Source organism: Eublepharis macularius, chromosome 1 (assembly GCF_028583425.1).
Source record: "Eublepharis macularius isolate TG4126 chromosome 1, MPM_Emac_v1.0, whole genome shotgun sequence".
NCBI classification, from domain to species: Eukaryota; Metazoa; Chordata; class Lepidosauria; order Squamata; family Eublepharidae; genus Eublepharis; species Eublepharis macularius.
Window position 1 is genome coordinate 70,723,500 of NC_072790.1, and position 21,356 is coordinate 70,744,855.

At 39.1% G+C, this 21,356-nt stretch overlaps 1 protein-coding gene across 1 annotated transcript in view; it reads left to right on the top strand.

The window, feature by feature from the left end:
- Positions 1-21,356, top strand: part of ADGRB3 (adhesion G protein-coupled receptor B3) — a 654,643-nt gene that overhangs the window by 262,480 nt on the left and 370,807 nt on the right. Inside the window, exons 5-8 of the mRNA XM_054979153.1 lie at positions 3,468-3,632; positions 4,843-5,007; positions 16,088-16,189; positions 16,811-16,917. Of these exons, the coding sequence (XP_054835128.1) occupies positions 3,468-3,632; positions 4,843-5,007; positions 16,088-16,189; positions 16,811-16,917 (539 nt within the window). The remainder of the gene's footprint in view (positions 1-3,467; positions 3,633-4,842; positions 5,008-16,087; positions 16,190-16,810; positions 16,918-21,356) is intronic.

A 21,356-nucleotide genomic window follows, 5' to 3' on the forward strand; every position in this document is an offset into this window, starting at 1 on the left:
TGGAAGGCCACAACTTAAGCAGATTCTGTCAGTGTCCATATTTGGAAAGCTTGATTCTTTTATTTTTCAACTGAATCAAAATATTGTTGTCCTTCCTATTCTTCAGTTGATACATGTTGTTTCAGCTGAGACATTCTGAGGGACTGTGTGTATCTGCATGTAGATAGTCAGGTGTTTTTATATGGTATTGATTTTCAGTTGTTTTAAGACATAGGTACAACTCCATGGATGAAAATATATAAATATATATATAAATATGTGTCTGATTATGTGTCTCCCACAAGCTCCTTCTCAACATGTAAATAACCCTTCCATTTATCTGAATCTCTGATTGTCAGACCATGTTGTGTGTCTTCTAAGCCATTAAATAAATGAAGAAGGTATTATATTAGATGGACAAAAGGTAATTGCTGTTGATCATACAATGTTAATTCACAGCCATAATTTTAATGATTCATTTGTTGTATCCCTTTCTTTCTCTTATCTTGATGTCTCCTCTCTATCAAATATGTTTAATCATTTATTTTTCCTTAACATACAATCTAAATTTTTCTTACAGTACCATGTTGTAGTCCTAAACATATAGACTCAGGTCCTAACTAAATACAGGCACATGGATTTCTGTTCATAGAACAAAATCCCCCCCCTCCCCATCCCATTACAGCCCACAATGCCCTTCAAAATTCTATCCTTTGTAGAGAGGGGATCCTCAGGAACAAGATTTTGAGGGCATTTCAGGCTGCCACGGGAAGCAGGGGAAAGACAGGAGACTCATGTTCTGTGAACAGAAATCCTTGCAGCCATGGAAAAATTAACCTGGATCCAAACTGTTACTTGGAAGTAAGTTCTGTCATTTTTAGGGCAGTGTACTTTGATAGGAATACAGCCCAGTTCCATATAAATAGCCATAAAACACATACAAACGTTAATTAATTTACTTACCTGGCTTAATTATCTTACTTATCTGGTTTATAGATCTATCCCTGTTTGCTGTCACAGAAGGCACTGTTGTTTATGGAAGGGAGGGATTTTTGGTGAACCTGTTCTCCTACAGATTCCTATATCATGCTTTTCCCAAGAGACCCACAACCCATTAGGATTACAAATTCAGGGGCATAGCAGGCTGCAACAAGAGGTGGGAGATTGGGAAGTTCTCTTTCATGAACACTTATTATGGACCTATAATGTAAGATCGAAGATGAAGTTGATTCATTTGCCATGACGCATATTCCCTTTAAGAAAACCCTAAGGCACTTGACTATCCTGAGGGAGATCCTCTAACATTGCATATGAGCTTTGGGATAGTTTCATTTCCCACCTCCAAAGCTGGGGTTTAAGCAGTTGTGTAGGGCAGGAGAACCAGGCAGGAGCAGAGACATGACTCTGTTGTAGTTGGGTCCATGTTCTATCCTGTTACCTGTGCACTTTTTGTCCTTCATGCTCTAAGTGCTGTTCCTATAGTTTCTAAGCTGGTAACTGAAAGAATCAGTAAGAGCAAGGATTCCTTCATTCCTTGCTTCATCCTCAGCTGTAGAGGCTGAGAAGTGTCTTCCACCTTGCCTCACCAGCCCCATCTTTTGCTGCTACAAAGTAAGATGCTCAGCTTTATTTCCAGGGTTCCGTTACAGCAGAAAACGAAGCATTTGGCCATGAGACTCGCAGTCCTTACTGCCAGATGGCAGCTGCAGTAAACTTGATTTTCAAACTCTACAGGGCTTTATTTGGATTGGACCATTGTGCAGGGAGTGAAGGGGCTTCTGCCTTCCACTCCCTGCAATGTTTTTCCAACCTAAAATGGACCCACAGGACTCATTTCCCCCCTCTTTGGTGGCTACATGTACACTGAATATTTATTTATTTATATCATTTATAGTCTACCTTTCTCACTGAGACTCAAGGTGTATTACACGGTATGAGATTAGTACAATCAGTATCAAGTACATTTCCATACAGTATCAAAGACATTTAATAAACAATGCCATAAGGTAAATAGATACAAGTTTAAAAGAATTAACCTTAGCAAGAATCCAATACAGAGTAGAAGAAATACTGAAACAGAACATAATCATTTCTGTGACTGACATTAGACAACATAAAGCACAGGTAGTACATAGGAGTACATATTTAAAGCAACAGATAATATATAAGGCAACATAGTGGTGAAGTCTACGGTCCCTAACTCATTAGCAAAGCATCTGAGACCCCATCCCTACAGTATAGCCCTCCCATTTGAGTAAAAAGCCTTTTTGAATAATTCGGTTTTGCATCGTTTGTGAAAAGACAAGAGTGTGGGGGCTCTCCTAACCTCCTCCGGCAGGTCATTCCACAGGGTAGGGGCCACCACAGAGAAAACCCGTATACTGCACATCCAGCCATGCAGTGCGGCGAGTAAGGCCCCTGGATCAGGAAAACATTCCCGGGGAAAGGCACAAGTCTCTTCTCCCCTTGTGTAGTGGTTCCCATTAGAATTTGGCCCTGTGGTACTTGGAAAATAAGTTTCCCTGCAGGTGTCACCCGGCTGCAGGGAATACAAATTGAATTGTGGCCAAATGTCTTGTGTAGAGTGGCCCTGTTGATGAGGAAAGTAGGGATTTAGGTACTTAGCCACAGCTGCTGAGCGTGTCTGAGGAAGAAGGAGGAACTGTCATTCTTACCAGCTGGAAGTGAGATGTGGGGTGGCTGGCAAACCTAGCAACATATCAGTTGCAGGATCAGGAATGAGGTACGATCTAGGACTGAAATAGAAAGACAGAGACAGAAACCAAAGCATATTTTTTTTCCTTTTCATGTAATGATGAAATTGATCACTTTGCATTTTGAATACATTCTTGATAATATCATGTGACAAGGAAAAAGGACCAGAGAACCCCACAATAATACAATTCAGTCCTATGCATGCTTGCTAAAAATTGTTTCCACCAAATTCAACATGGCTTGCTTCCAGGTAATGGTACCAACCTGTATATTTTCTTCTATACATTAGATATTGTCTATATACACAATTATAATAATCTGTTTTTGCATGAAATTCAGAAATTGTAAGACACCGCTTTCCATGAGTGCCGCTGCATCTAAAGTGATTGTCAAAGTAAGCCCAGTGAGTCCTCCCTCCTTTGGGTGCATCCGTTTTATAGAATGGAATGCCAGTGTGTACATCTCTTATAGTGACCCAGTCCTACTTCTCTGCTTGGCTCCTCAACTTATACCTGCCAAGGCCTTCCACATTAAGCCTGATGCATTCAATGCAATCCATTTACACTGGAGGGAAGGGAAGAGATTTCTTTGGGCCCTATGAGGTTTGCCTCCAGCAACACCAATGGACGACTGGGTCGTATGCCTAATGTTTTATTTTTCTGGTGTACTTATTTGAAAATTATGTTCAAGTGCAAGCTTGTAGCAAGTGTTCAAGCTGGTTCTTGCTTCTAATATAGGTTATATTTCTTTTTGTTTTGTGTGTGTTGCAATAGTTGATGGACAGTGGCAAGAATGGAGTGCTTGGAGTCAGTGCTCAGTGACATGTTCCAATGGCACGCAGCAGAGAAGTCGGCAATGCACAGCAGCAGCTCACGGAGGCTCAGAGTGCAAAGGTCCATGGGCTGAAAGCAGGGAGTGTTCCAACCCAGAATGTACAGGTACATAATATTCTTTCAGGGATAACAGGTATTTTATGGGGGAAAGATTTCAATTAACAGAAGGATTTAAAAGGCCATGTTTGACAGTCTTTCAGATGTGACAATTTAACATAGTTTTTGCTTCCCTTCATTTTTAATTTCCATTAATTCAATTAATTTCAGTGTGAGACATCAGAATGTGTTTAAATGCTGAAATTAAACAATGGCTAGGTCATGCCCCTTTGTGGGAAATTCTGAGAGTTGTCACTAACCAATGTAATGAAATGGAAATCTAGCACACATTTTTAAAAATATATAACCATAGTATTCAGTGCTACAGATAGTTCTTTATAGAATGACCATGATTTCCTTCACAGATGTAAAAGACGATTTGGGAACATTTAAAAAAATATATTCTAGACAAGCATTTGACAGGTTTAAATTCAGATTTATCTGCAGAATGAGGCAAAAACTGCCAACAGTAACTCTTTCAACTATTATAAATAGATTATAGGGATTTTCCCTTAGCTTTTTTAATATGAATATTTCTATTGAGCTATCCAACTCAAAAGTATTAATGAAAACCATACTGAGAAAAGCATAGTAGATGTGAACAAAACCATACAGTGATGGGTACAAGAAAAGAAAAGAAAAGCAGTACAAAGAGTACATTGAAGGTTTAGAACAGCAGCTTTAATGAAAATAACAAATGATCACTGTTTGAAATAACTGAGTTTTTATGTATTCAGGCCATGCTGTGAAAATGCAGTTATCAGCAGCCCACATTTAGTTATATGGAGAAGGAGTCTGATTTCATGTATGCCATTCACTTTGTTTTTAATACAGATGGGACACAATATTGCCAAATCTAAGCACATTACAATCCATTGATTTCAACAGCAGATTTATAAACATTTGTTTAACCTTTTCCCTTTGAAATTAATTGAAGTTTTAAAAAGTTGAGAAGAACAAGCCTATAGTGTTCTGTTCGTCTTGCTTTGCCATTTCTCATGATGACATTACATATGTTAATTAATTTAAACCTATACCTGGCCATTACCCAGTTTCCTAGAGTGAACTGAGCTACAAGGTTTGTGAAACTGGGCAAGGGAAAGATAGGTAGTGTTAAATAAAATATATTGGATTGGTTTAAAATTGAGAAGGGTTCTAGTGCTTTATGTATCTTAACATTTGTTATTATAGAAATGTTGTTATCCCTTTTTCCAAACAGCTAATGGTCAATGGAATCAATGGGGTCATTGGAGTGGGTGTTCCAAGTCATGCGATGGTGGCTGGGAGAAGCGGATAAGGATATGTCAAGGAGCAGCTATTACTGGACAACAATGTGAAGGAACTGGAGAGGAAGTTAGGCGGTGTAGTGAACAGCGATGCCCAGGTAAGAAGCAGTGTTATGTTTAAATCATACAATTTAACAGTGATCCTTTATTTTAAAACTATCAGAAACATTTTCATTACTAAAAGAAGCCCCCCACCCTGCTAATTTTTATTAGGTTTTATATGCTTGACCTGTGAACAAAATTTGGTGCTGTGCTCTAAAGAAAAATATTGAACAATAAAGGTGCTCCTAAACAGTAATCTCCTCTATGTCCATAATGTATTAAAATTTCCATACATTATTTGGATATCTTTCTTTAATGACTGAATTTGGCTTTTAATGTTAAAGAGACCATTCTAGACATCTTAATCCACAGACAGGTATAGTTTAAAGTAGTTAAAATTAAGATGGTCAACAATATAAACTTCAACAATTACACCTTTCTAAGCCCATTGAAGTTGATGGGTTTTGAAGTGGGTAACTCTACTTAGAAGTGTACTACAAAGCTACTTGGAAGTGAACCAATGATCTAGTGGCTTGGTTTCTAGTATTTCCACTTCACTTATTTAAATGTTGGGTTAACAAAAGATAAAATCATATAAAAATTGCAGTATTACAAGTGGAGGATCTGCAAAAACTCTCTCCACCATTATTTCCTCTTTTTATTCTCTGGCAGCCCCCATAGCTTTTCCTCTTTTCTTGCTTTCTTCTTTCCAACCAGCCATCCTATCTTTCCACCAGCCAGCCTACCTTTCTGCCCTCCTTTCTTCAGTTTTCCCTCTTTCCTGACCTCTAGCAGCCTGTACCTGAGAAAGCTATGGTCCAGTTTTGCTGTGCCAATTGCCAGTCTGGGCACAGTTGCAAGTTAGAGAACCTGCAAGGACTTGAAGGGGACACCTAATTTATCTGCTTCCCCACAATACTTCATCTTTCCTTCCTCCGGGCAACTTCTATGTACTTACCTTTCTCTGCTTCCTTCTCTCCTTCCCACCCACCCACCCACCTACCTTTTATCTGCCTCTCCACTTTCAACCATATTTATTATTTATTTAAATAATGCTTTTCTCTATAGTGGGGACCCAAAGCAGCTTACGTCATTCTCCTCTCTTCCATTTTATCCTTACAACAACTCTGTGAGGTAGGTTACGCTGAGAGTGTGCGACGGGCCCAAAGTCAGCCAGTCAGCTTCCATGGCAGAGTGGAGGTTTGAAATTGAGTATTGCAGACCCTAGTGTGAAACTGTAACCACCGTCACACTGGCTCTTGTGAGATGGCTTTTGAGCAGTAGCAAACAGCTGGTCCTTCAAAGGCCAAAACAGTCCTGGAAAGGGCTCTGACCCCATCCCCTTACTTCTCCTGAAAGAAACCAAGGCTTGAAGGCTGGCAATACTGTTGTGGTTGCCTGACAACGGTGAGTGAGGGCATTTATTTCTTTAAAGATGTTCCTTTTATCATTGTTTAGATTTCAGATTTTTCTGCAAATCTGGGGCATTTCTCAGGTTTGTAGAAAGATCTAGCTTGTCTGCCCATGGCTCTAGTCTCTGCCTTTAGGTATCCACAGATGTGATCACATTGATAATTAAATATATTGATGTTAGAATGAATGTCCCAGCTTTGATGAACGTTCACATTCATAATTGAATACTGATAATACTAGAAAATTCAGAAATACATTGATGGATATTGGCACTGCTTTAAATGAAATTTCCAGACAGTATTCAAAGGCAGTCCTATGGAAACCATGTTAAAGTAGTCTAATCTGTATGTTACCAAAGCATATATATAGTAGCCAGGTTTGTACTCTCCTAGAATGTCCACAGCTGGTGAGCAAAGATAAGCTGGTCCCTCCTGTCCACTTCTGCAAATTGTTTATCAAGCAATATTGAAAGCCCCAACAGCACCCCTCAGTGCAATCCCATCACAAATATGTTGCCTGCCTGCTCCTGGATCAGATTTACCTACAATCAACAGTACTTCCTGCTTATCATGATTAAGTTTCCATGGCATCCCAGAAAGTAGACAAAAAGGAGAGAATTGAATAGACCAATTCTTCCAGCAGTATTATGTAGATAGTTAAAAAACAGCAACATGGAAAACAAGATGAAACTTGCAGCATCCCATAGAACAAGGAGTAAAGGGGGAATTTTTGAGATCAATATCCCAAGAAGGAATGGAACTTCTTCAGATAGTGCTTCTTGATCCCTTCATGATTCAATGACCTGGAATGGTCAATGGTATATATATATATATATATATTTATTTATGTAATTTATTTATGTCATTTTTAGTCCACCTTTCTCACTGAGACTCAAGGCGGATTACAGAGTATGAGATTAGTACCATCAGTATCAAGTACATTTCAATACAGTATCAAGGACATTTCATAAACAATACCATAGGGTAAATAGATACAAGTTTAAAAGACATAATTTTAGCAGGAATCCAATACTGAATAGAAAAAATACTGAAGCAGAACATAATCATTTATAGGACTAACATTAGACAGCATGGCGTGCTGGTTGTACATAGGAGTACATATTTAAAGCAGCAGATAATATATGAGGCAAAAATGGTGATGAAGTCTATCTTGTTAGTGAAGCACCTGAGACCCCATCCCTACAATACAACCCTCCCATTTGAGTAAAAAGCCTTTTTGAATAGTTTGGTTTTGCATTGTTTACGAAAAGCCAGGAGAGTGGGGGCTCTTCTGACTTCCTCAGGAAGGTCATTCCACAGGATAGGGGCCACCACAGAGAAAGCCCCTGCTGACTTCACCTGTGTGCAGCCTGGCACCTGCAGGAGACCCTGTTCAGATGAGCAAAGCTGCCGTGGAGGAACATAGGGAGGGAGGCAGTCCCATAGGTATGCCGGACCAAAGCCATGGAGAACTTTGTATATAATAACTAATACCTTGAACTGAGCACAGTAACTAATGAGTAGCCAATGGAGTGACGGTAGGATGGGAGTGATGTTCATGCTCTTGCTCGCTCCTATAACAGTCGAGCTGCAGCGTTTTGCACTAATTGGAGCCTCCTAGTTAACTTAGATGGGAGACCTATGTATAGAGCATTACAATAGTCAAGCCTTGATGTTACCCTAGCATGGATCCAGGAGAATCCAGGCACAGGAGAATAAACAGGGATGCATTCTCATTGTTGACTGACCGAGATGGCCAAGTTGGATTCTGTCCCATACCTAGACTGGGAGTCTAGACTGATAGGAGTCTAGATAATCTACCTCATTCAGTAAGCCTGAGTTCATGAGGGAGGGTTACTTTCCCCTACCAAACCCATGCTAAGGAAAAATTGAAGTAGCTAGCTTGGGCACCTTACCACTATATCATAGAGTTTAGGGGGAGAGTATTGGAGGGAGGGATAGAAGGATGGAATAGATTTTATTGTATTGAAGGAATATTTTATTGTGCAATACAATAAAGAACATAATGTGAACTTTTTAAGTAAAAATACTTCCAAATAAATATAGTTCCAGATATTTCTAATAGCATTTGCAATTCTATGTTTGGAGGTGAACCAGTGCTGCTAAAATCAAATTTTCCAAGGTTGCCACCTGCTGTTAATAAAATATTTTACAAACAAAATGTATTTACAAGTTACATTTACTATAGGTATTATATGATATTGTTGTTTATCTTGGGGCTCTTTTATCTTTCTAGATCACAGTCCAAGGTTACAAGAACAAATATTAATGTTTTAAGTCATTGAGAATATTATATATACAAATATTATTTAACCATATTTCTGATAACCAAACTCTGGGCCAACTTTCTCTTAAGAACATAAACAGTCCTTCAGATACCACTGAACTACCATGCATGTGACTTACTAATTGGATGGTTTATTATGTGGATCATATGCCCAAGGTGACTGACAAAATATTCAGTGTACAGTAACAAAATACAAGAATATGTCCACTGCAGCGCACTCAAATTGTGTAAGGCCTATACAATATCCTATAAGCTTTCTGTCATACCTCAGAAATTTGTCTTGTTTCTCCTCTGAATCTTGGAGTAGTTTCAGATTATGAATCTGCTTTTTCAGGCTGTACACCATGTAAGTTTTATTTCCATGTCAACTTTATTCTTCATTCATAGCATTTCTGTTTTGTCTGGATCAGGTTTCATTCTGTTCACAATCATCCAGTCCTTCACCAGCTCCAGACACTGGTTTAGCTCTTTTACTCCCTTCCTGGAATTAGATGGCAAGGAGGGAGAGTTGATTGTCACTTGCATACTGTTGATAGTTCACTCCAGGTTTCCAGGTGATTTCTCCCAACAGTTTCATATAGATATTGAACAACATGAGGGAAAATATGGAACCTTGATGAACCATGGCCGAGGCGCACAGCAGGTACTCCTATGCCACCTTCTGATACCGGTTCTCTAAGAACCAGTTCAGTTCTACTCTGTCAAGAGTAGGTGGGCCAGACTGATGTTATGGTTGATGATATTGAAAGCTACAAAGAGGTCCAGGAGAACCTGCAGGGACATGAACAACAGACTGATGTAGATCATTTATTGGGGAAACCAAGTTGGTTTCTGTGTAATGGCCAGAACAGAAACCCAATTTTAAAAGTTGTAGAAGATAGTCAGTGTCATCCAGATATACCTGGGTACTGGCTGATAGTTGTTCAGATATAAGATACCCTCCTCCCTGGGCTGCTGATAACTGCATTTTCACAGCATGGCCTTACTACTGCCTTCTTACACATCGAATGTACTGATCCCTCTACTACTGTTGATTATTTTCACCATCCACTGAAAAATCCATTCTTGAAAGATTTTATCTGTCTGGATGCCTTATGATTATTCAGCCCCTCTTTTTGACTGTATAATAACTTTATATTTTATGAGCTGCCCAGCTGTTAAAAAAGTGGGAATACCTTATTAATAAATAATTAGTTATGAGGAACTGTTCCTTGATTATGACTGGTGTCAGTATTTTTGGTTAAGCAGGTCTAGTTTATTCTTCATGTATAACTGTACCCAGCAATTCACTATTCAATACTGTCTAGACAGATGAGGGCTATATGTATCTGTTTTTTTGAAGGAATTTGGGACATTTAATAGTCACTTTCACACTTAATAAAATATGTATATTATTCTACATTTCATATCTGTCCTTGCTTGATTTGGCTTATTTTATTTGTGCACAGGAAGAGGGAGGGGCAGAGCTTTCAACATATAATAATGCCAAGAATGTGTCAGCAGCACTCTTTTCTACTGTCAACTCCCCTAGCTCTGCCAAAGGTGGGGTGGGGTGGAGTGGGGTAGGCTTGGCTATCACTGCACTATAGCAATCATTCACAACTGGATTATCTTTCACAGAGAAGGCAATGCAATTTCTATAACCCAATGACAGTATAGTATGTAGTAGGACTGATAGCAGCCTAAGATTCAATATCCACAGTTAAGAGGCTCCTTGAATGAGATCATAAAACTCTAACATGTAAAAAAGTCATGCTCCATGTAAACTCAGGGATAACTTTGACCATGTGTCCAGTATTTTGATGGATTCATCCTTGCATTATGGTTCAAGAAAATGTCTGTGGAGCTGTAGATTAGACTAAATGATTGTTGAAGCTAATCTAAAAGTCCATCAGAATTTTTATCATGCAGCAAATGATTCATTCTCAGTGAAAAGCAAAAAAAAAATGAATGCACCTCTCTGTTGTGATGAAAAACATGATACGACTTGAAAAAAACTTTCAAAATGCTATAGAAGTAGTAAAAAATAACAACATACAAATCCCTATTACAATTTTTGTAATAATTTCATTGAATTGTAGGTGGGGGGATGTATGTTGATATATATTTTGATAGCATTTGCACATACACACACCCATTATTTATACTTCAAATAATTTATACTTCAAATAATTTGCATTATTTATACTTCAATTAATTTCTAAATGAAGCAAGGAACAGAGGCTGATTTCAGCCACAATTAAGTATGTGACTAGATAAACAGTGGCAGTATTGACAAAGATGACAGTATGCTACTACTTTTTGCTAGAAAACAGCTATAATTTCATCGAGTTGAGAAGATTTACCAGAGGAGAGTCAACCTATGGTACATAACACAGAATACAAAAATTGAAAATTCCTTAACCATTGATTGCATATTAAAAATGGCAGGAAATTTGAAAAGTGGAATGGTTAACACTGGCTAATTCTGTTTTACAAGGCAGAAAAATAAAATTACTTTGATAGTTCTGTTCATAGAAATGGACACTGTAAAGTCACTGAAATATAGATACCAAATGGCCTCGGTAAACAGGAGATTGTTTGCTTTTGATGTCTGTTGATTAATTCCTTATCCTATGCAATGGACTCAAGATGGCTTACAAGATATCCTCATCTCATTTCATGAGTGTTGTGCTTGATCAGAGATCTGAACCTGGGTCTCGGATATCCAAATCCTGCACCATATTTTATTACTTGCCTCCTTTTCCAACTCCTTAGTCAATCAAGAATAACAGTTTGATAGCCCCCCACATGCATCAAGAGCCATTTCCACACGCTGTTAAAGAGACGGCCCACTCGCTGAACTCTGGAGGGTTTTTTTTTCACTCACTCCATACAGCTTCAATTTCAAAGAAGAAGCAGGCAGTTTGGCTTCCGTTTTTTCAGCATCTTTTAGCCAGCACAGGAAAGTGTGGGAGATTCCATTCTCAAAAAAGACACCGAAGAAACGGAAGCCAAGCTGCATGCTTCGAAATTGGAGACGTATGGAGAAAGTGAAGAAAAAACAAAATTCCAGAGTTCAGTGAGTGAGCCATCTCTTTAAAAGCATGTGGAAACGGCCAAGGATTCTTTGAGGTAGCTCTTAGGCTGAGCACTGGATGAACACTATAGACACCAGAATACCCTGAGTCTATGCTCTTTTACCTTCTTACAGTTGCACAAAGCCCTGTATAAGCCTTCTGGACTTTGATGAGCTGATCTTAATACTACTTCTTTTTCCAGCATTCTTTCTCTTGTTTTTCTTTACTAGGGCACACAGTGACACTGCTGCATGCTACTGTATTGCATTGGAAATGGCAGGGATGGCCAAGTGGGCTTGCAAACTGGTTCAATAAGTCCTGGACCAGATATCTAATGACTAATTAAAGGCATGGCTTAAAGATATTTTTGTTGGCTTTATGTACTTAAATTATACCTGAGCATGCAAGAAATAAAATCAAGCAAAAATACTAATTGTGTGTGAGCCTTCAGGCAGAGGGATGGTGAATTACCCCTCTATAGGGCCCTCAAGAATAGCTGTACTACCAGGAAAGCACAGTATTAGGCTTCCCAACTTCCAGACGAGGCCTGGAGATCTTCAGAAATTACAGTTGATCTCCAGACTACAGACATCAGTTCCCCTAGAGAAAATAGCAGCTTGAGGGGAGGGAGAGCTTTATGGCATTATAACTCACTGAGCTCTCTCTCCAGCAGCCCCCCCCCCCCAATGCTCCACCTTCAAATGTCCAGGAATGTCTAAAGCTGGAGTTGGGAATCTAGCACAATATAATATTATGGCTATATGTGAGTAGATGCAGCAGTATGCTGTTTTAAATAACAACCTGCTGTGTCTCATAATAGGTTGACTGCTGAATATGTATGGCAGTGTACAGTCTGAGAAACAATTAGTTTATCTTTTTAAAACAAATCAACTGTTTTTAAGCCTGGATATGCATACAGCTGGCTGTGCATTCTCATTTCTAAAGATTTTTAAATAAATAAATAAACAAAAATAAATAAATTAATAGCAATACACCTCTACTACTGAGAGAGAAACCACGCAAATAAATAGCTCCAAAACATACAGATAACCGCCCTCCACCCCCGTCCAAAGGAATACATACTCCTGTCCTAACTTCAGTGGAGGAAAAAAATACCAAGCGTGATATGTGGATAGGCAAATCACTTTCACCCTCCCCCACTTCTTTATGATTTTTCTCTAGAATTTAGGATGAAACAACTCCCTTTAAACGTTTGCCATTAGCACACATTCTTGCTCTTTTGGCACTGTCAGCTCTCCTGATTTGAGAGCACTGATGCTGAAGTATATTTAGCAACCTATTTTATGTACTTCCGCATCATTGAAACATCTGCAAGGATCTTTTTGTCAACCACTGAGGCACTCAACCTTTAAGATACACACTGCTATCTCAAGTTCGACTGTTGGTATCCCTTTGGCAAGAAACAAATGCTGTTTATTTATTTAAACCATGTTTATTTAATGGAAAGCATTTTCTAAAGCTCAATACAGCATATAAAATTAAGTAAAATGATAAAATCACAAATACAATCAACTAAAAACAAAATACAACAACATCCACTAATGTTTCTGACAAAAACTATCTTTTTTAAAAAATTAATTATTAATAACTATAATTTTTAATAACTATCTAACACCACCCCTGCTGTGCCAGGCCAATCTGAAAGAGGTGTGGCTTTCAGCTTGTTCTAAAAGCCAGTAAAGCAATAGACTTCAGGGAGAAGATGATTTCCAGTTTGAGGGCAATGATTCCAAAGGCCCTGCTTCTGGGAGCCATGGAGCCAGGTTCTTTCCTCCTGTTCAGCTAGGGAGATACCTGCCCCCACTTTTTACCCCGGCACCACTCACTTGGCCAGTGGAGGGAATGATGGGAGATGCAGCCCAGAAGCCATCAGGGAGCATGGAGAAATGGTACACGCAAGCACTCCGGAGGGCCCTGATGACGCACTTCTGATTGAAAATTGGAAGCTACGGGGTCTCAGCAGGGCCTAATTGGTGCTAAACATAGGGAAAATGTTATATTTGGAGCTAATTTTGGCTCATCGGGGACTTCAGAACAAGTGTGTGTGAGGAAACTGGATTGGGGTCCTTTGTCTGCCTAGCAACCCCCATCCCCTGTTTTTAAGGTAAGGGTGGCTGGCAAACCTATGTTCAGATGGAAAGTAGGCAGAATGCAAATGACAAAGGAATAGAAATGAAATCTAGGTAGTTCCATTTTTTAGAAGTACAAATAGAAAAAGAGTTGCCATTAATTTGCACAGCAGTGTAGTACAGTGGTTAGAGGGAGGGACTAAGATTGGGAAGACTTGGGTTCAAATACTCATTCACAAAGCGCACTGGGTGACCTTGGACCAGGTACTGTCACCCAGCTTACCTATTTCATAGGACTTTGTGAGAATAAGATAGAAGTAACCTTTTCTCCACCATTTGCCAACTCAAAATCAGCCCCTACTTGCTTTTTTTCTCGAAGGGCAGTGATCCTCCAAATGTGGTTTGGCTTGTGACCCTCTTCCAGGTCAGAAGAGGAGGAGGACAAAAAGGGTGAGCTGGAAGAGAAGGATGAGGACAGCCTCCTTTTGTCTCTATTCAGTGTGCAAAATGCCAGAGAAGAGGGCTGTGCCAAGGATGGAGCGAAAAACACAAAACAATGGTGCAGCAGGAAAGGGAGTTGTTTCATTCAAATACACTGCCTGGGCACAATTCACTGATGCTTCTTCAGGGGATCTATAAGAATATCAATAGAAAATATTATATTCAGAACAGAACATAAAAATGTTCTACCTCATTGTTTTTTATTCTTTACATAGTTTGCAAAATGACCATGAAGCTCTGTAATTCTATATTTTTATAAACACTAAATACAGAAAAAAGTAAATTATAAATGTGTTGATGGTAAAGTAAGATGAGATTCCTATGTTTGTGTTAAGAAGGATGAAAGTAGCATAGATTAAACTTACAGGTAGGTCACAAAACGACAGTTAAGTTTAGAGTGGCTCAAATCCAAGGGCTTTAATAGCAGTTCTTCTGTTCAGCCCCTTTGAGGACTTGAAGTGCCAAAACGTGTGTGACAGCTTGCTCTCTGCCTCTTAGCTCTGAAGGAATTCCAAGGGCCTGTTTCAGATTGTCTGGACTTTCTGTAGTGAGCTATAGGGAGGTATTTTTTCAGATGTATCAAATTTGATTACTTCCCCCCTTTGGTTCTTATCTGTAGTTATTAATGAGTTTGACCTATACAGCTGAAGGACTTCCTCTTCTGATTATCACATGCAATATTATAACACAGAAGCAACAGTGAGTAGTTCTAGGAATTTGCAGTAGAGTTTCTGGCAATTCCTAGGGCTACCCACTGTCACTTCCAGACATAGTGACATCACTGTCGTCATCAACATCACATGCTCCTATTTAGTGGTAAACTCTATTCAACAGATTCATACTGCCATGTCAAGGTTTTTGCATTTCCTGAGGGCAAGGGGGAGAAGTTGTTCCACATGTAGCAGGCTTCCAAGGGAAGGACAGTGATAATCCACTTTATTGACCTCTCATAAGACATGTTAAGGTTTTGTTTTTTAATTTCAGGGGGCTTTTAGAGATAACATTTTAATTGCTTTGTTGTTGTTAAATTCATTTATAGCCCATGTTCCTCACTGAGACTCAAGGCAGATTTCAAAATATGAGAAGCAATTCAATCAGAGCAAAGACCTTCAACAGTCCACTGTTTGCTTGTATAGTTTTTTTTTGCTTTTTATTATAATAGGCTCTGAATATAAGAGTGGGAAATAAAATTTTAGACAGCTAAAACTAATATGGGCAGTGATCATGTTTGTACTTAAAAACCTAAACCAGTTTCAATTTGTTTAGCTGCCAATGATCATATTCATAATGAAAAACCTAAGCCACTTTCAGCTTGTTTAGCTGCCAAGTTTTTCCCAATGGAAATATAGTCCTGCAGGTGCTCTTTAAGAGGCCCTGAGCTCTTTCACTGAGACCCAGAATTCCTAAGGATGCTTTTGGAGGCCAGCACAGCATGGTGGTTTCACACTAGCACCTCTGTAACCCCTATTCAAATCCTCATTCTGCCAAGAAGCTCACTGGGCAACATTGGTCCAGTCAGCCTCTCTCTGTTTCACCCACCCCACAAGGTTCTTGTGATACTAAGATGGAGGATGGCAGAAGTCTATATGCTGCCAAAATAATAGGAAATCTATGACATTTAACCCACCTTTATAATAAAGGCATCCCCACATTTTGTTGCCAAAACAAGCCAGAATGAGCTCATGGTGTGATTTAAGACTGCAGATTCAATCTAATATACATGCTATATGCTTACTATGTCCCATAATTTTTTAAAAAAATTACAGCACCTTATGAAATATGTTCCGAGGATTATTTGATATCGATGGTATGGAAAAGGACCCCAGCGGGGGACATGGCTTTCAATCGGTGTCCTCTTAATGCTACAGGTACCATTTTAAAACATCCAATGTGCCTAAATATTACAAAAGAACTATTTTATCTGTTTTTTTTAAACTTACCTCTGCTTCTCCTCTAACGTTTACATAGTTATCTACTATCTCAATAGAATACTTTAAGTCAGCATATTACATACTTAGGCCCTGACTACTAAAAGAGGAGTAATGACTGCAGGGCTACTGAGAACAGGGCATAAGGAGAAAAAAAATTCCAGGGGGTCTGGCAATTCTGGGGACCCATGCCCCTGGGCAAACCGTGGGATTTTCTTTTAATATGATGGTTGGGTTCAGGTCTGAGTAGTGAGCGGTGGGGGGCAGAGGAAATATTCTCCTTCTGGGATTTTTGAGTTATAATAACTGATAGTATTCAGTTCAGCCAGTTTGCTGGAAATAAATTCTGGCACCCTCTTTCAAATTAAAGAATGCTTCGAAGGTCAAGCACTGCAGAGAAACTTGAATGGCTCCTGAATTATTGCTCAGGCTTCCTTGCATGAAATTGTATTTGTATTCATGCTTGAAAAAGGGATGTTGAATGATTCTGAATGAGCTTCTTTCCCTCTGACTGTTGTTTCTGTTCCATAAATATTTTTCTGTGTTCTTTGTGACTCACAGGCACCACTAGCAGACGCTGCTCTCTCAGTCTTCATGGCGTGGCCTTCTGGGAACAGCCGAGCTTTGCTAGATGCATATCAAATGAGTACAGACACTTGCAGCATTCAGTAGGTGCAAAGCCAGCTTTAGTACTTGCTCTGTTTATTCCTTGCTAAACACCAGCATGAATGTGATTAACTCTTTACCATCCAAACAGATCTTCTTATATACCCCCCACAAATCAAATACTATGAATGATGAAAAACATAAAGTTAATGGCTACTGTTTTCATTCTGCCTCCCCCCTCCCTTTTAATATTTCCTTTAACTATTTACAGTATTATATTCTTTGGGGCTTTGTCATTATACCCTTTATAAAATGTTTATAGGTAGCGGAAGGCAAAGGACACATTTTAGGTTTATTAGGAACCGTGATAATGAATAAATTAGATTTATCAGAACTACAGTAGAAAATTGTATAACTCATTCAATACTTTAATGGCATGTCCATAAATCAGGTGCATCTTTCAGTTCTCATATGATGTACCTCAGCTGGGGGGAAACCTTAATAATATAAATGGCTGAAGTAGATTGCAAAAGAAAATTAATTGCTCCATATGTTAAAGATTTTTTGAAAGCAGATTAAAAATAATATTTTAATAAATATGATAATATGCGAAACTGTTTTCTCATTCTATAGGTCCTTGCTAGTATTCCATAAGTGAAGAAAAATATGATGTCAGTTTCTTATAGATTTTCCTTTTTTTCATCCCCAAATGTAGAATCCTGATACCTTTCCCCAGCCCCCCTGAATGATGGTTAATCATTTAACAAAAAAGCACTAGTACAAACGTGTCAGTCGTCTTCATATGTAGTGGACCTGCTGCAAATTTTTAACCTCTCCCTGATAACCACATCTCATATCTACTATTTCATGAACCTAAAAAAAATAATAATAATCAGTTTTCATTTTTGAAATGTAGTGAATGCACTTATTACAGGAATGGCTCTGAAGCTTAAGTTAATCACGCCCCCCCCCCCCCAGATTCCCAGGCCCTGGTAAATTGTTCTTGGTCCCCACTTTCCATGCTTTCCCCACTTTCCCATTCTATTTGAAGCACATCATACCAACACATAACTTTTTGATCTGAGACGTGAACAATGCACTGTTTCTATTGAGATCCACGTTACAAGATGATTGTGAAGTTGCTGGTACTAACGCAAGGGATATAATATACTAAGTAGGCACAGCTGCTGAAATTTCATTGGATTTTAGACAGTCATGTAAAAACCTCTCAATAGAAAATCGGGCTATAGAATATGAAGCTAGCACCTCCTCCCGCGCTTCTGCTCCTTTCAGTTTTCAGTGCAATCCTAGGAAGAGTTACACCAGTGTGAGCTAATTGATTTCAGTGTGCTTAAACAGGAGCAAATCTGCATAGGATCTCACTGTTTAAGCCTGTCTCACTTTTGCTGTACATAATCTGATCTTCAGTTACGGCCAGCACAGGAGCATGAACAAGTTTGGGGGTCAGAAGCATTGACTGAAGGGAGACTGTAATGCCAAATTCAAACTAATGTAGATTTTTTTTTTAATCCAGCTGCCTTCTATAATAAACTGTCTAGAGGAAGGAATAAATTGTGCAAGAGGAAGCCTTTCATTCCCAGTATCAGAGCAGCCATTACATTGAGGAATTCAGAGGCTGGATGATATGCAGTCCTTCTAATATAATTTGGAAAAAATGAAATCAGCTGTAATGAGCTGCAGCTGAAGCAAATCATTATTCACCTCAGAGTTCTTTTGATCAAATTACATTTCATCTCAGCACTTGCAATAACGTGAGGGAAGGGTGAGAGCAAAATTATGGCATGACCTTGTAAGGAGCACAGAAATCATTTTTATAAGGTGTATTACAATATTTTTGATAACCAGGAACTTGTTGCTCCCATGCCCCCCATAGTTCCCAGTGTATCAGCCAGATACCTACTGTGCCTTTGACTGAGAAAACTTTCTAGTCTGCAGAAACGTAGTATGCATATACTGCCCTCCAAACCTCTCAGGAATTCACAGATTTTTACATTTTATTTCTAATATTATACCGTTTGCAGGGAGGATTCTCATAAATTTGGTCCTGGAAAGTAGGATGACATACAAATTTAAATACATACTGGATTATAAAAAGAAAAACCAACAATCCAACCCTCCAAGTCTTTCTGAATGGCAGGAATAAATATTTCTTTGTACTGTTTCCAAATACTCAGTGCCAACAGAGAATTAAAACTGGACTTTTATTCTGCATTCATCCTATACAGATTATTTAAGTGCCAGGCTTCGGGTATCCTGTTTACTTTCTCTGATCATCAGCTAGTGACCAATTTATAATGTTTCCTCCTCTTTAACACCATAGACTCATCTGCATGTCCCTGCATACAAAGGAGCAGGATTTTGCTCACTGGCTCTGCTTGTGTCATCCAAGTGGTGAGCCAAATGTCTGTATCAAGCTTCTGTATACATACTGGTGTATACATAGAGGCACCTACACTACTGGGACCTTGCTTTTTGCACTTTTCCAGATCACATGAAGGAGCCAAAGCTTACGTATACATAGGATCTCAGTGCTAAATGTGTGGTTGGATGGGGGCAGTGGATTGGATGGGGCAGTGGGTACAATCTAGGGATGTGCAATTTGGCTCAGGAATACTGAATATATACCCCCAAAATACCCAGAATTATTCTGGTATAACCAGATATATCTGGCATGTTTGGATATATTTGGATAACCTGGTATCTTCATTACCGAATTATCCAGATACGTTCAGGAATATTCAGGAATTGCATTTTAAAGGTTACAGCAGCTCGTCCCCACCCTTTTTGCTGGCTTCCCAGGCAGCAGGAGTGGGGGAGAGGCAGCATTACTATGTGTGTGTCTGTGTCAGTGTTGCTTGCTTGCCACCATGTCCCATTGCCAGGTCTGGCTGCTGCCTTGGTATTACTGGCTTGCAAGGTTGGATGCTGGGATTCTCTGGTCTGACATTGGTTATGTTAGTCTTAAAATTGGTCCTGGATTCTGTCAGGCATGTTTGAATGACACTAGTTCTGTTGGACTTGTAACAGTGTCTCTTGCTTTGGTTTGGTTCTGCTGGGATTCTCTGGTTCGACATTGGTTCTGTTTGGATTCTCTGGTTTTGTTGGTTCTGTTTACATTATAAGGCTTTTGTCAATGGTTGCTGTGGTGACTTGTCTAAGGCTTCCTGTATCCCGAAGAAAGCCTTGGATTTTTCCCATAGTAAACAATGAAGAGTCACTGGGGGCAGCTTATTCAGGGCCCAGTAGAGTTGGACTTTTTAGTCCAATTCATTTAAAACTTGGAAAGTCTTTAGTAGGCAGGCAGAACTAGATTCCTGGCAATTTTTGTACAGTTTTCTTGAAAAAATAGTCCCTCCAGCCTCACTGGAAATACTTCTACATAGGGAATAATGGGGAAGATTTCCCCAGAGGGAATGTGTGTTATGTGCCATCAAGTCGCATTCTACCTATGGTGACCCTATGAATGAAAGACCTCTAAAACATCCTATCATTAACAGACTTGCTCAGATCTTGCAAACTGGCAGCTGTGGCTTCTTTTATTGAGTCAAGCCATCTTGTTTTAGGTCTCCTCTTTTCCTACTGCCTTCCACTTTTCCTAGCATTATTAACTTTCAGAGAATCTTGTCTTCTCATGATGTGACCAAAGTACGATAGCTTCAGTTTTGTCATTTTAGCTTCTAGGGAGAATTCAGGCTTGCTTTGATCTAGTACCCATTTATTCATCTTTTTGGCTGTCTGTGGTATCCACAAAACTCTCCCTCAGCACCACATTTTAAATGAATCAATTTTCTTCCTGTCAGCTTTCTTCACTGTCCAACATTCACATCCATACATAGTGATGGGGAATACCATAGTTTGGATTATCTTGATCTTGGTTCCCAGAGAGACATCTTTAAGGATCTTATCTAGGTCCCTCACAGCTGCTCTTACAAGTCTCAATATTCTTCTGATTTCTTCATTGCAGTCTCCTTTTTGGTTAATGATGAATAGAAAATTTTGAACAATTTCAATTTCCTCATTGTCAACTTTAAAATTGTGTAATTCCTCAGTAGTCATTACTTACAGTGCCAAATATATTTGGAATTCCAAATACTATACCAGTATGGTAGGATCTGAATATACCAAATATTTATGGTATTCCTGATACCTGGATCCAAATACTACTGGGGTTTTTTTGCTGCACACCCCTAGTATGATCCAACGTCCTTTTGCATGTGTTCCATGAACACAAAGGCCTGAAAAGGACTTGTTCTTAAATGTGCACAGTGCAACATGGATCTACTCTTAACTAGTTTCCTGACTATACTGACCATTCAGCCAATCCAGACTATGATCAAATGAAGATCTATATTTTTTAGCTTCAGAAAGCGAAAGGGAAAGCCATGTGTATTCTTGAAAAAGGACAGTTGACTGAGAAATTCCGTAAGTATTGCTCAGTTCCAGAAGACTGTGTGAGTCTGTGGTAGCAAAGCCAACAGAC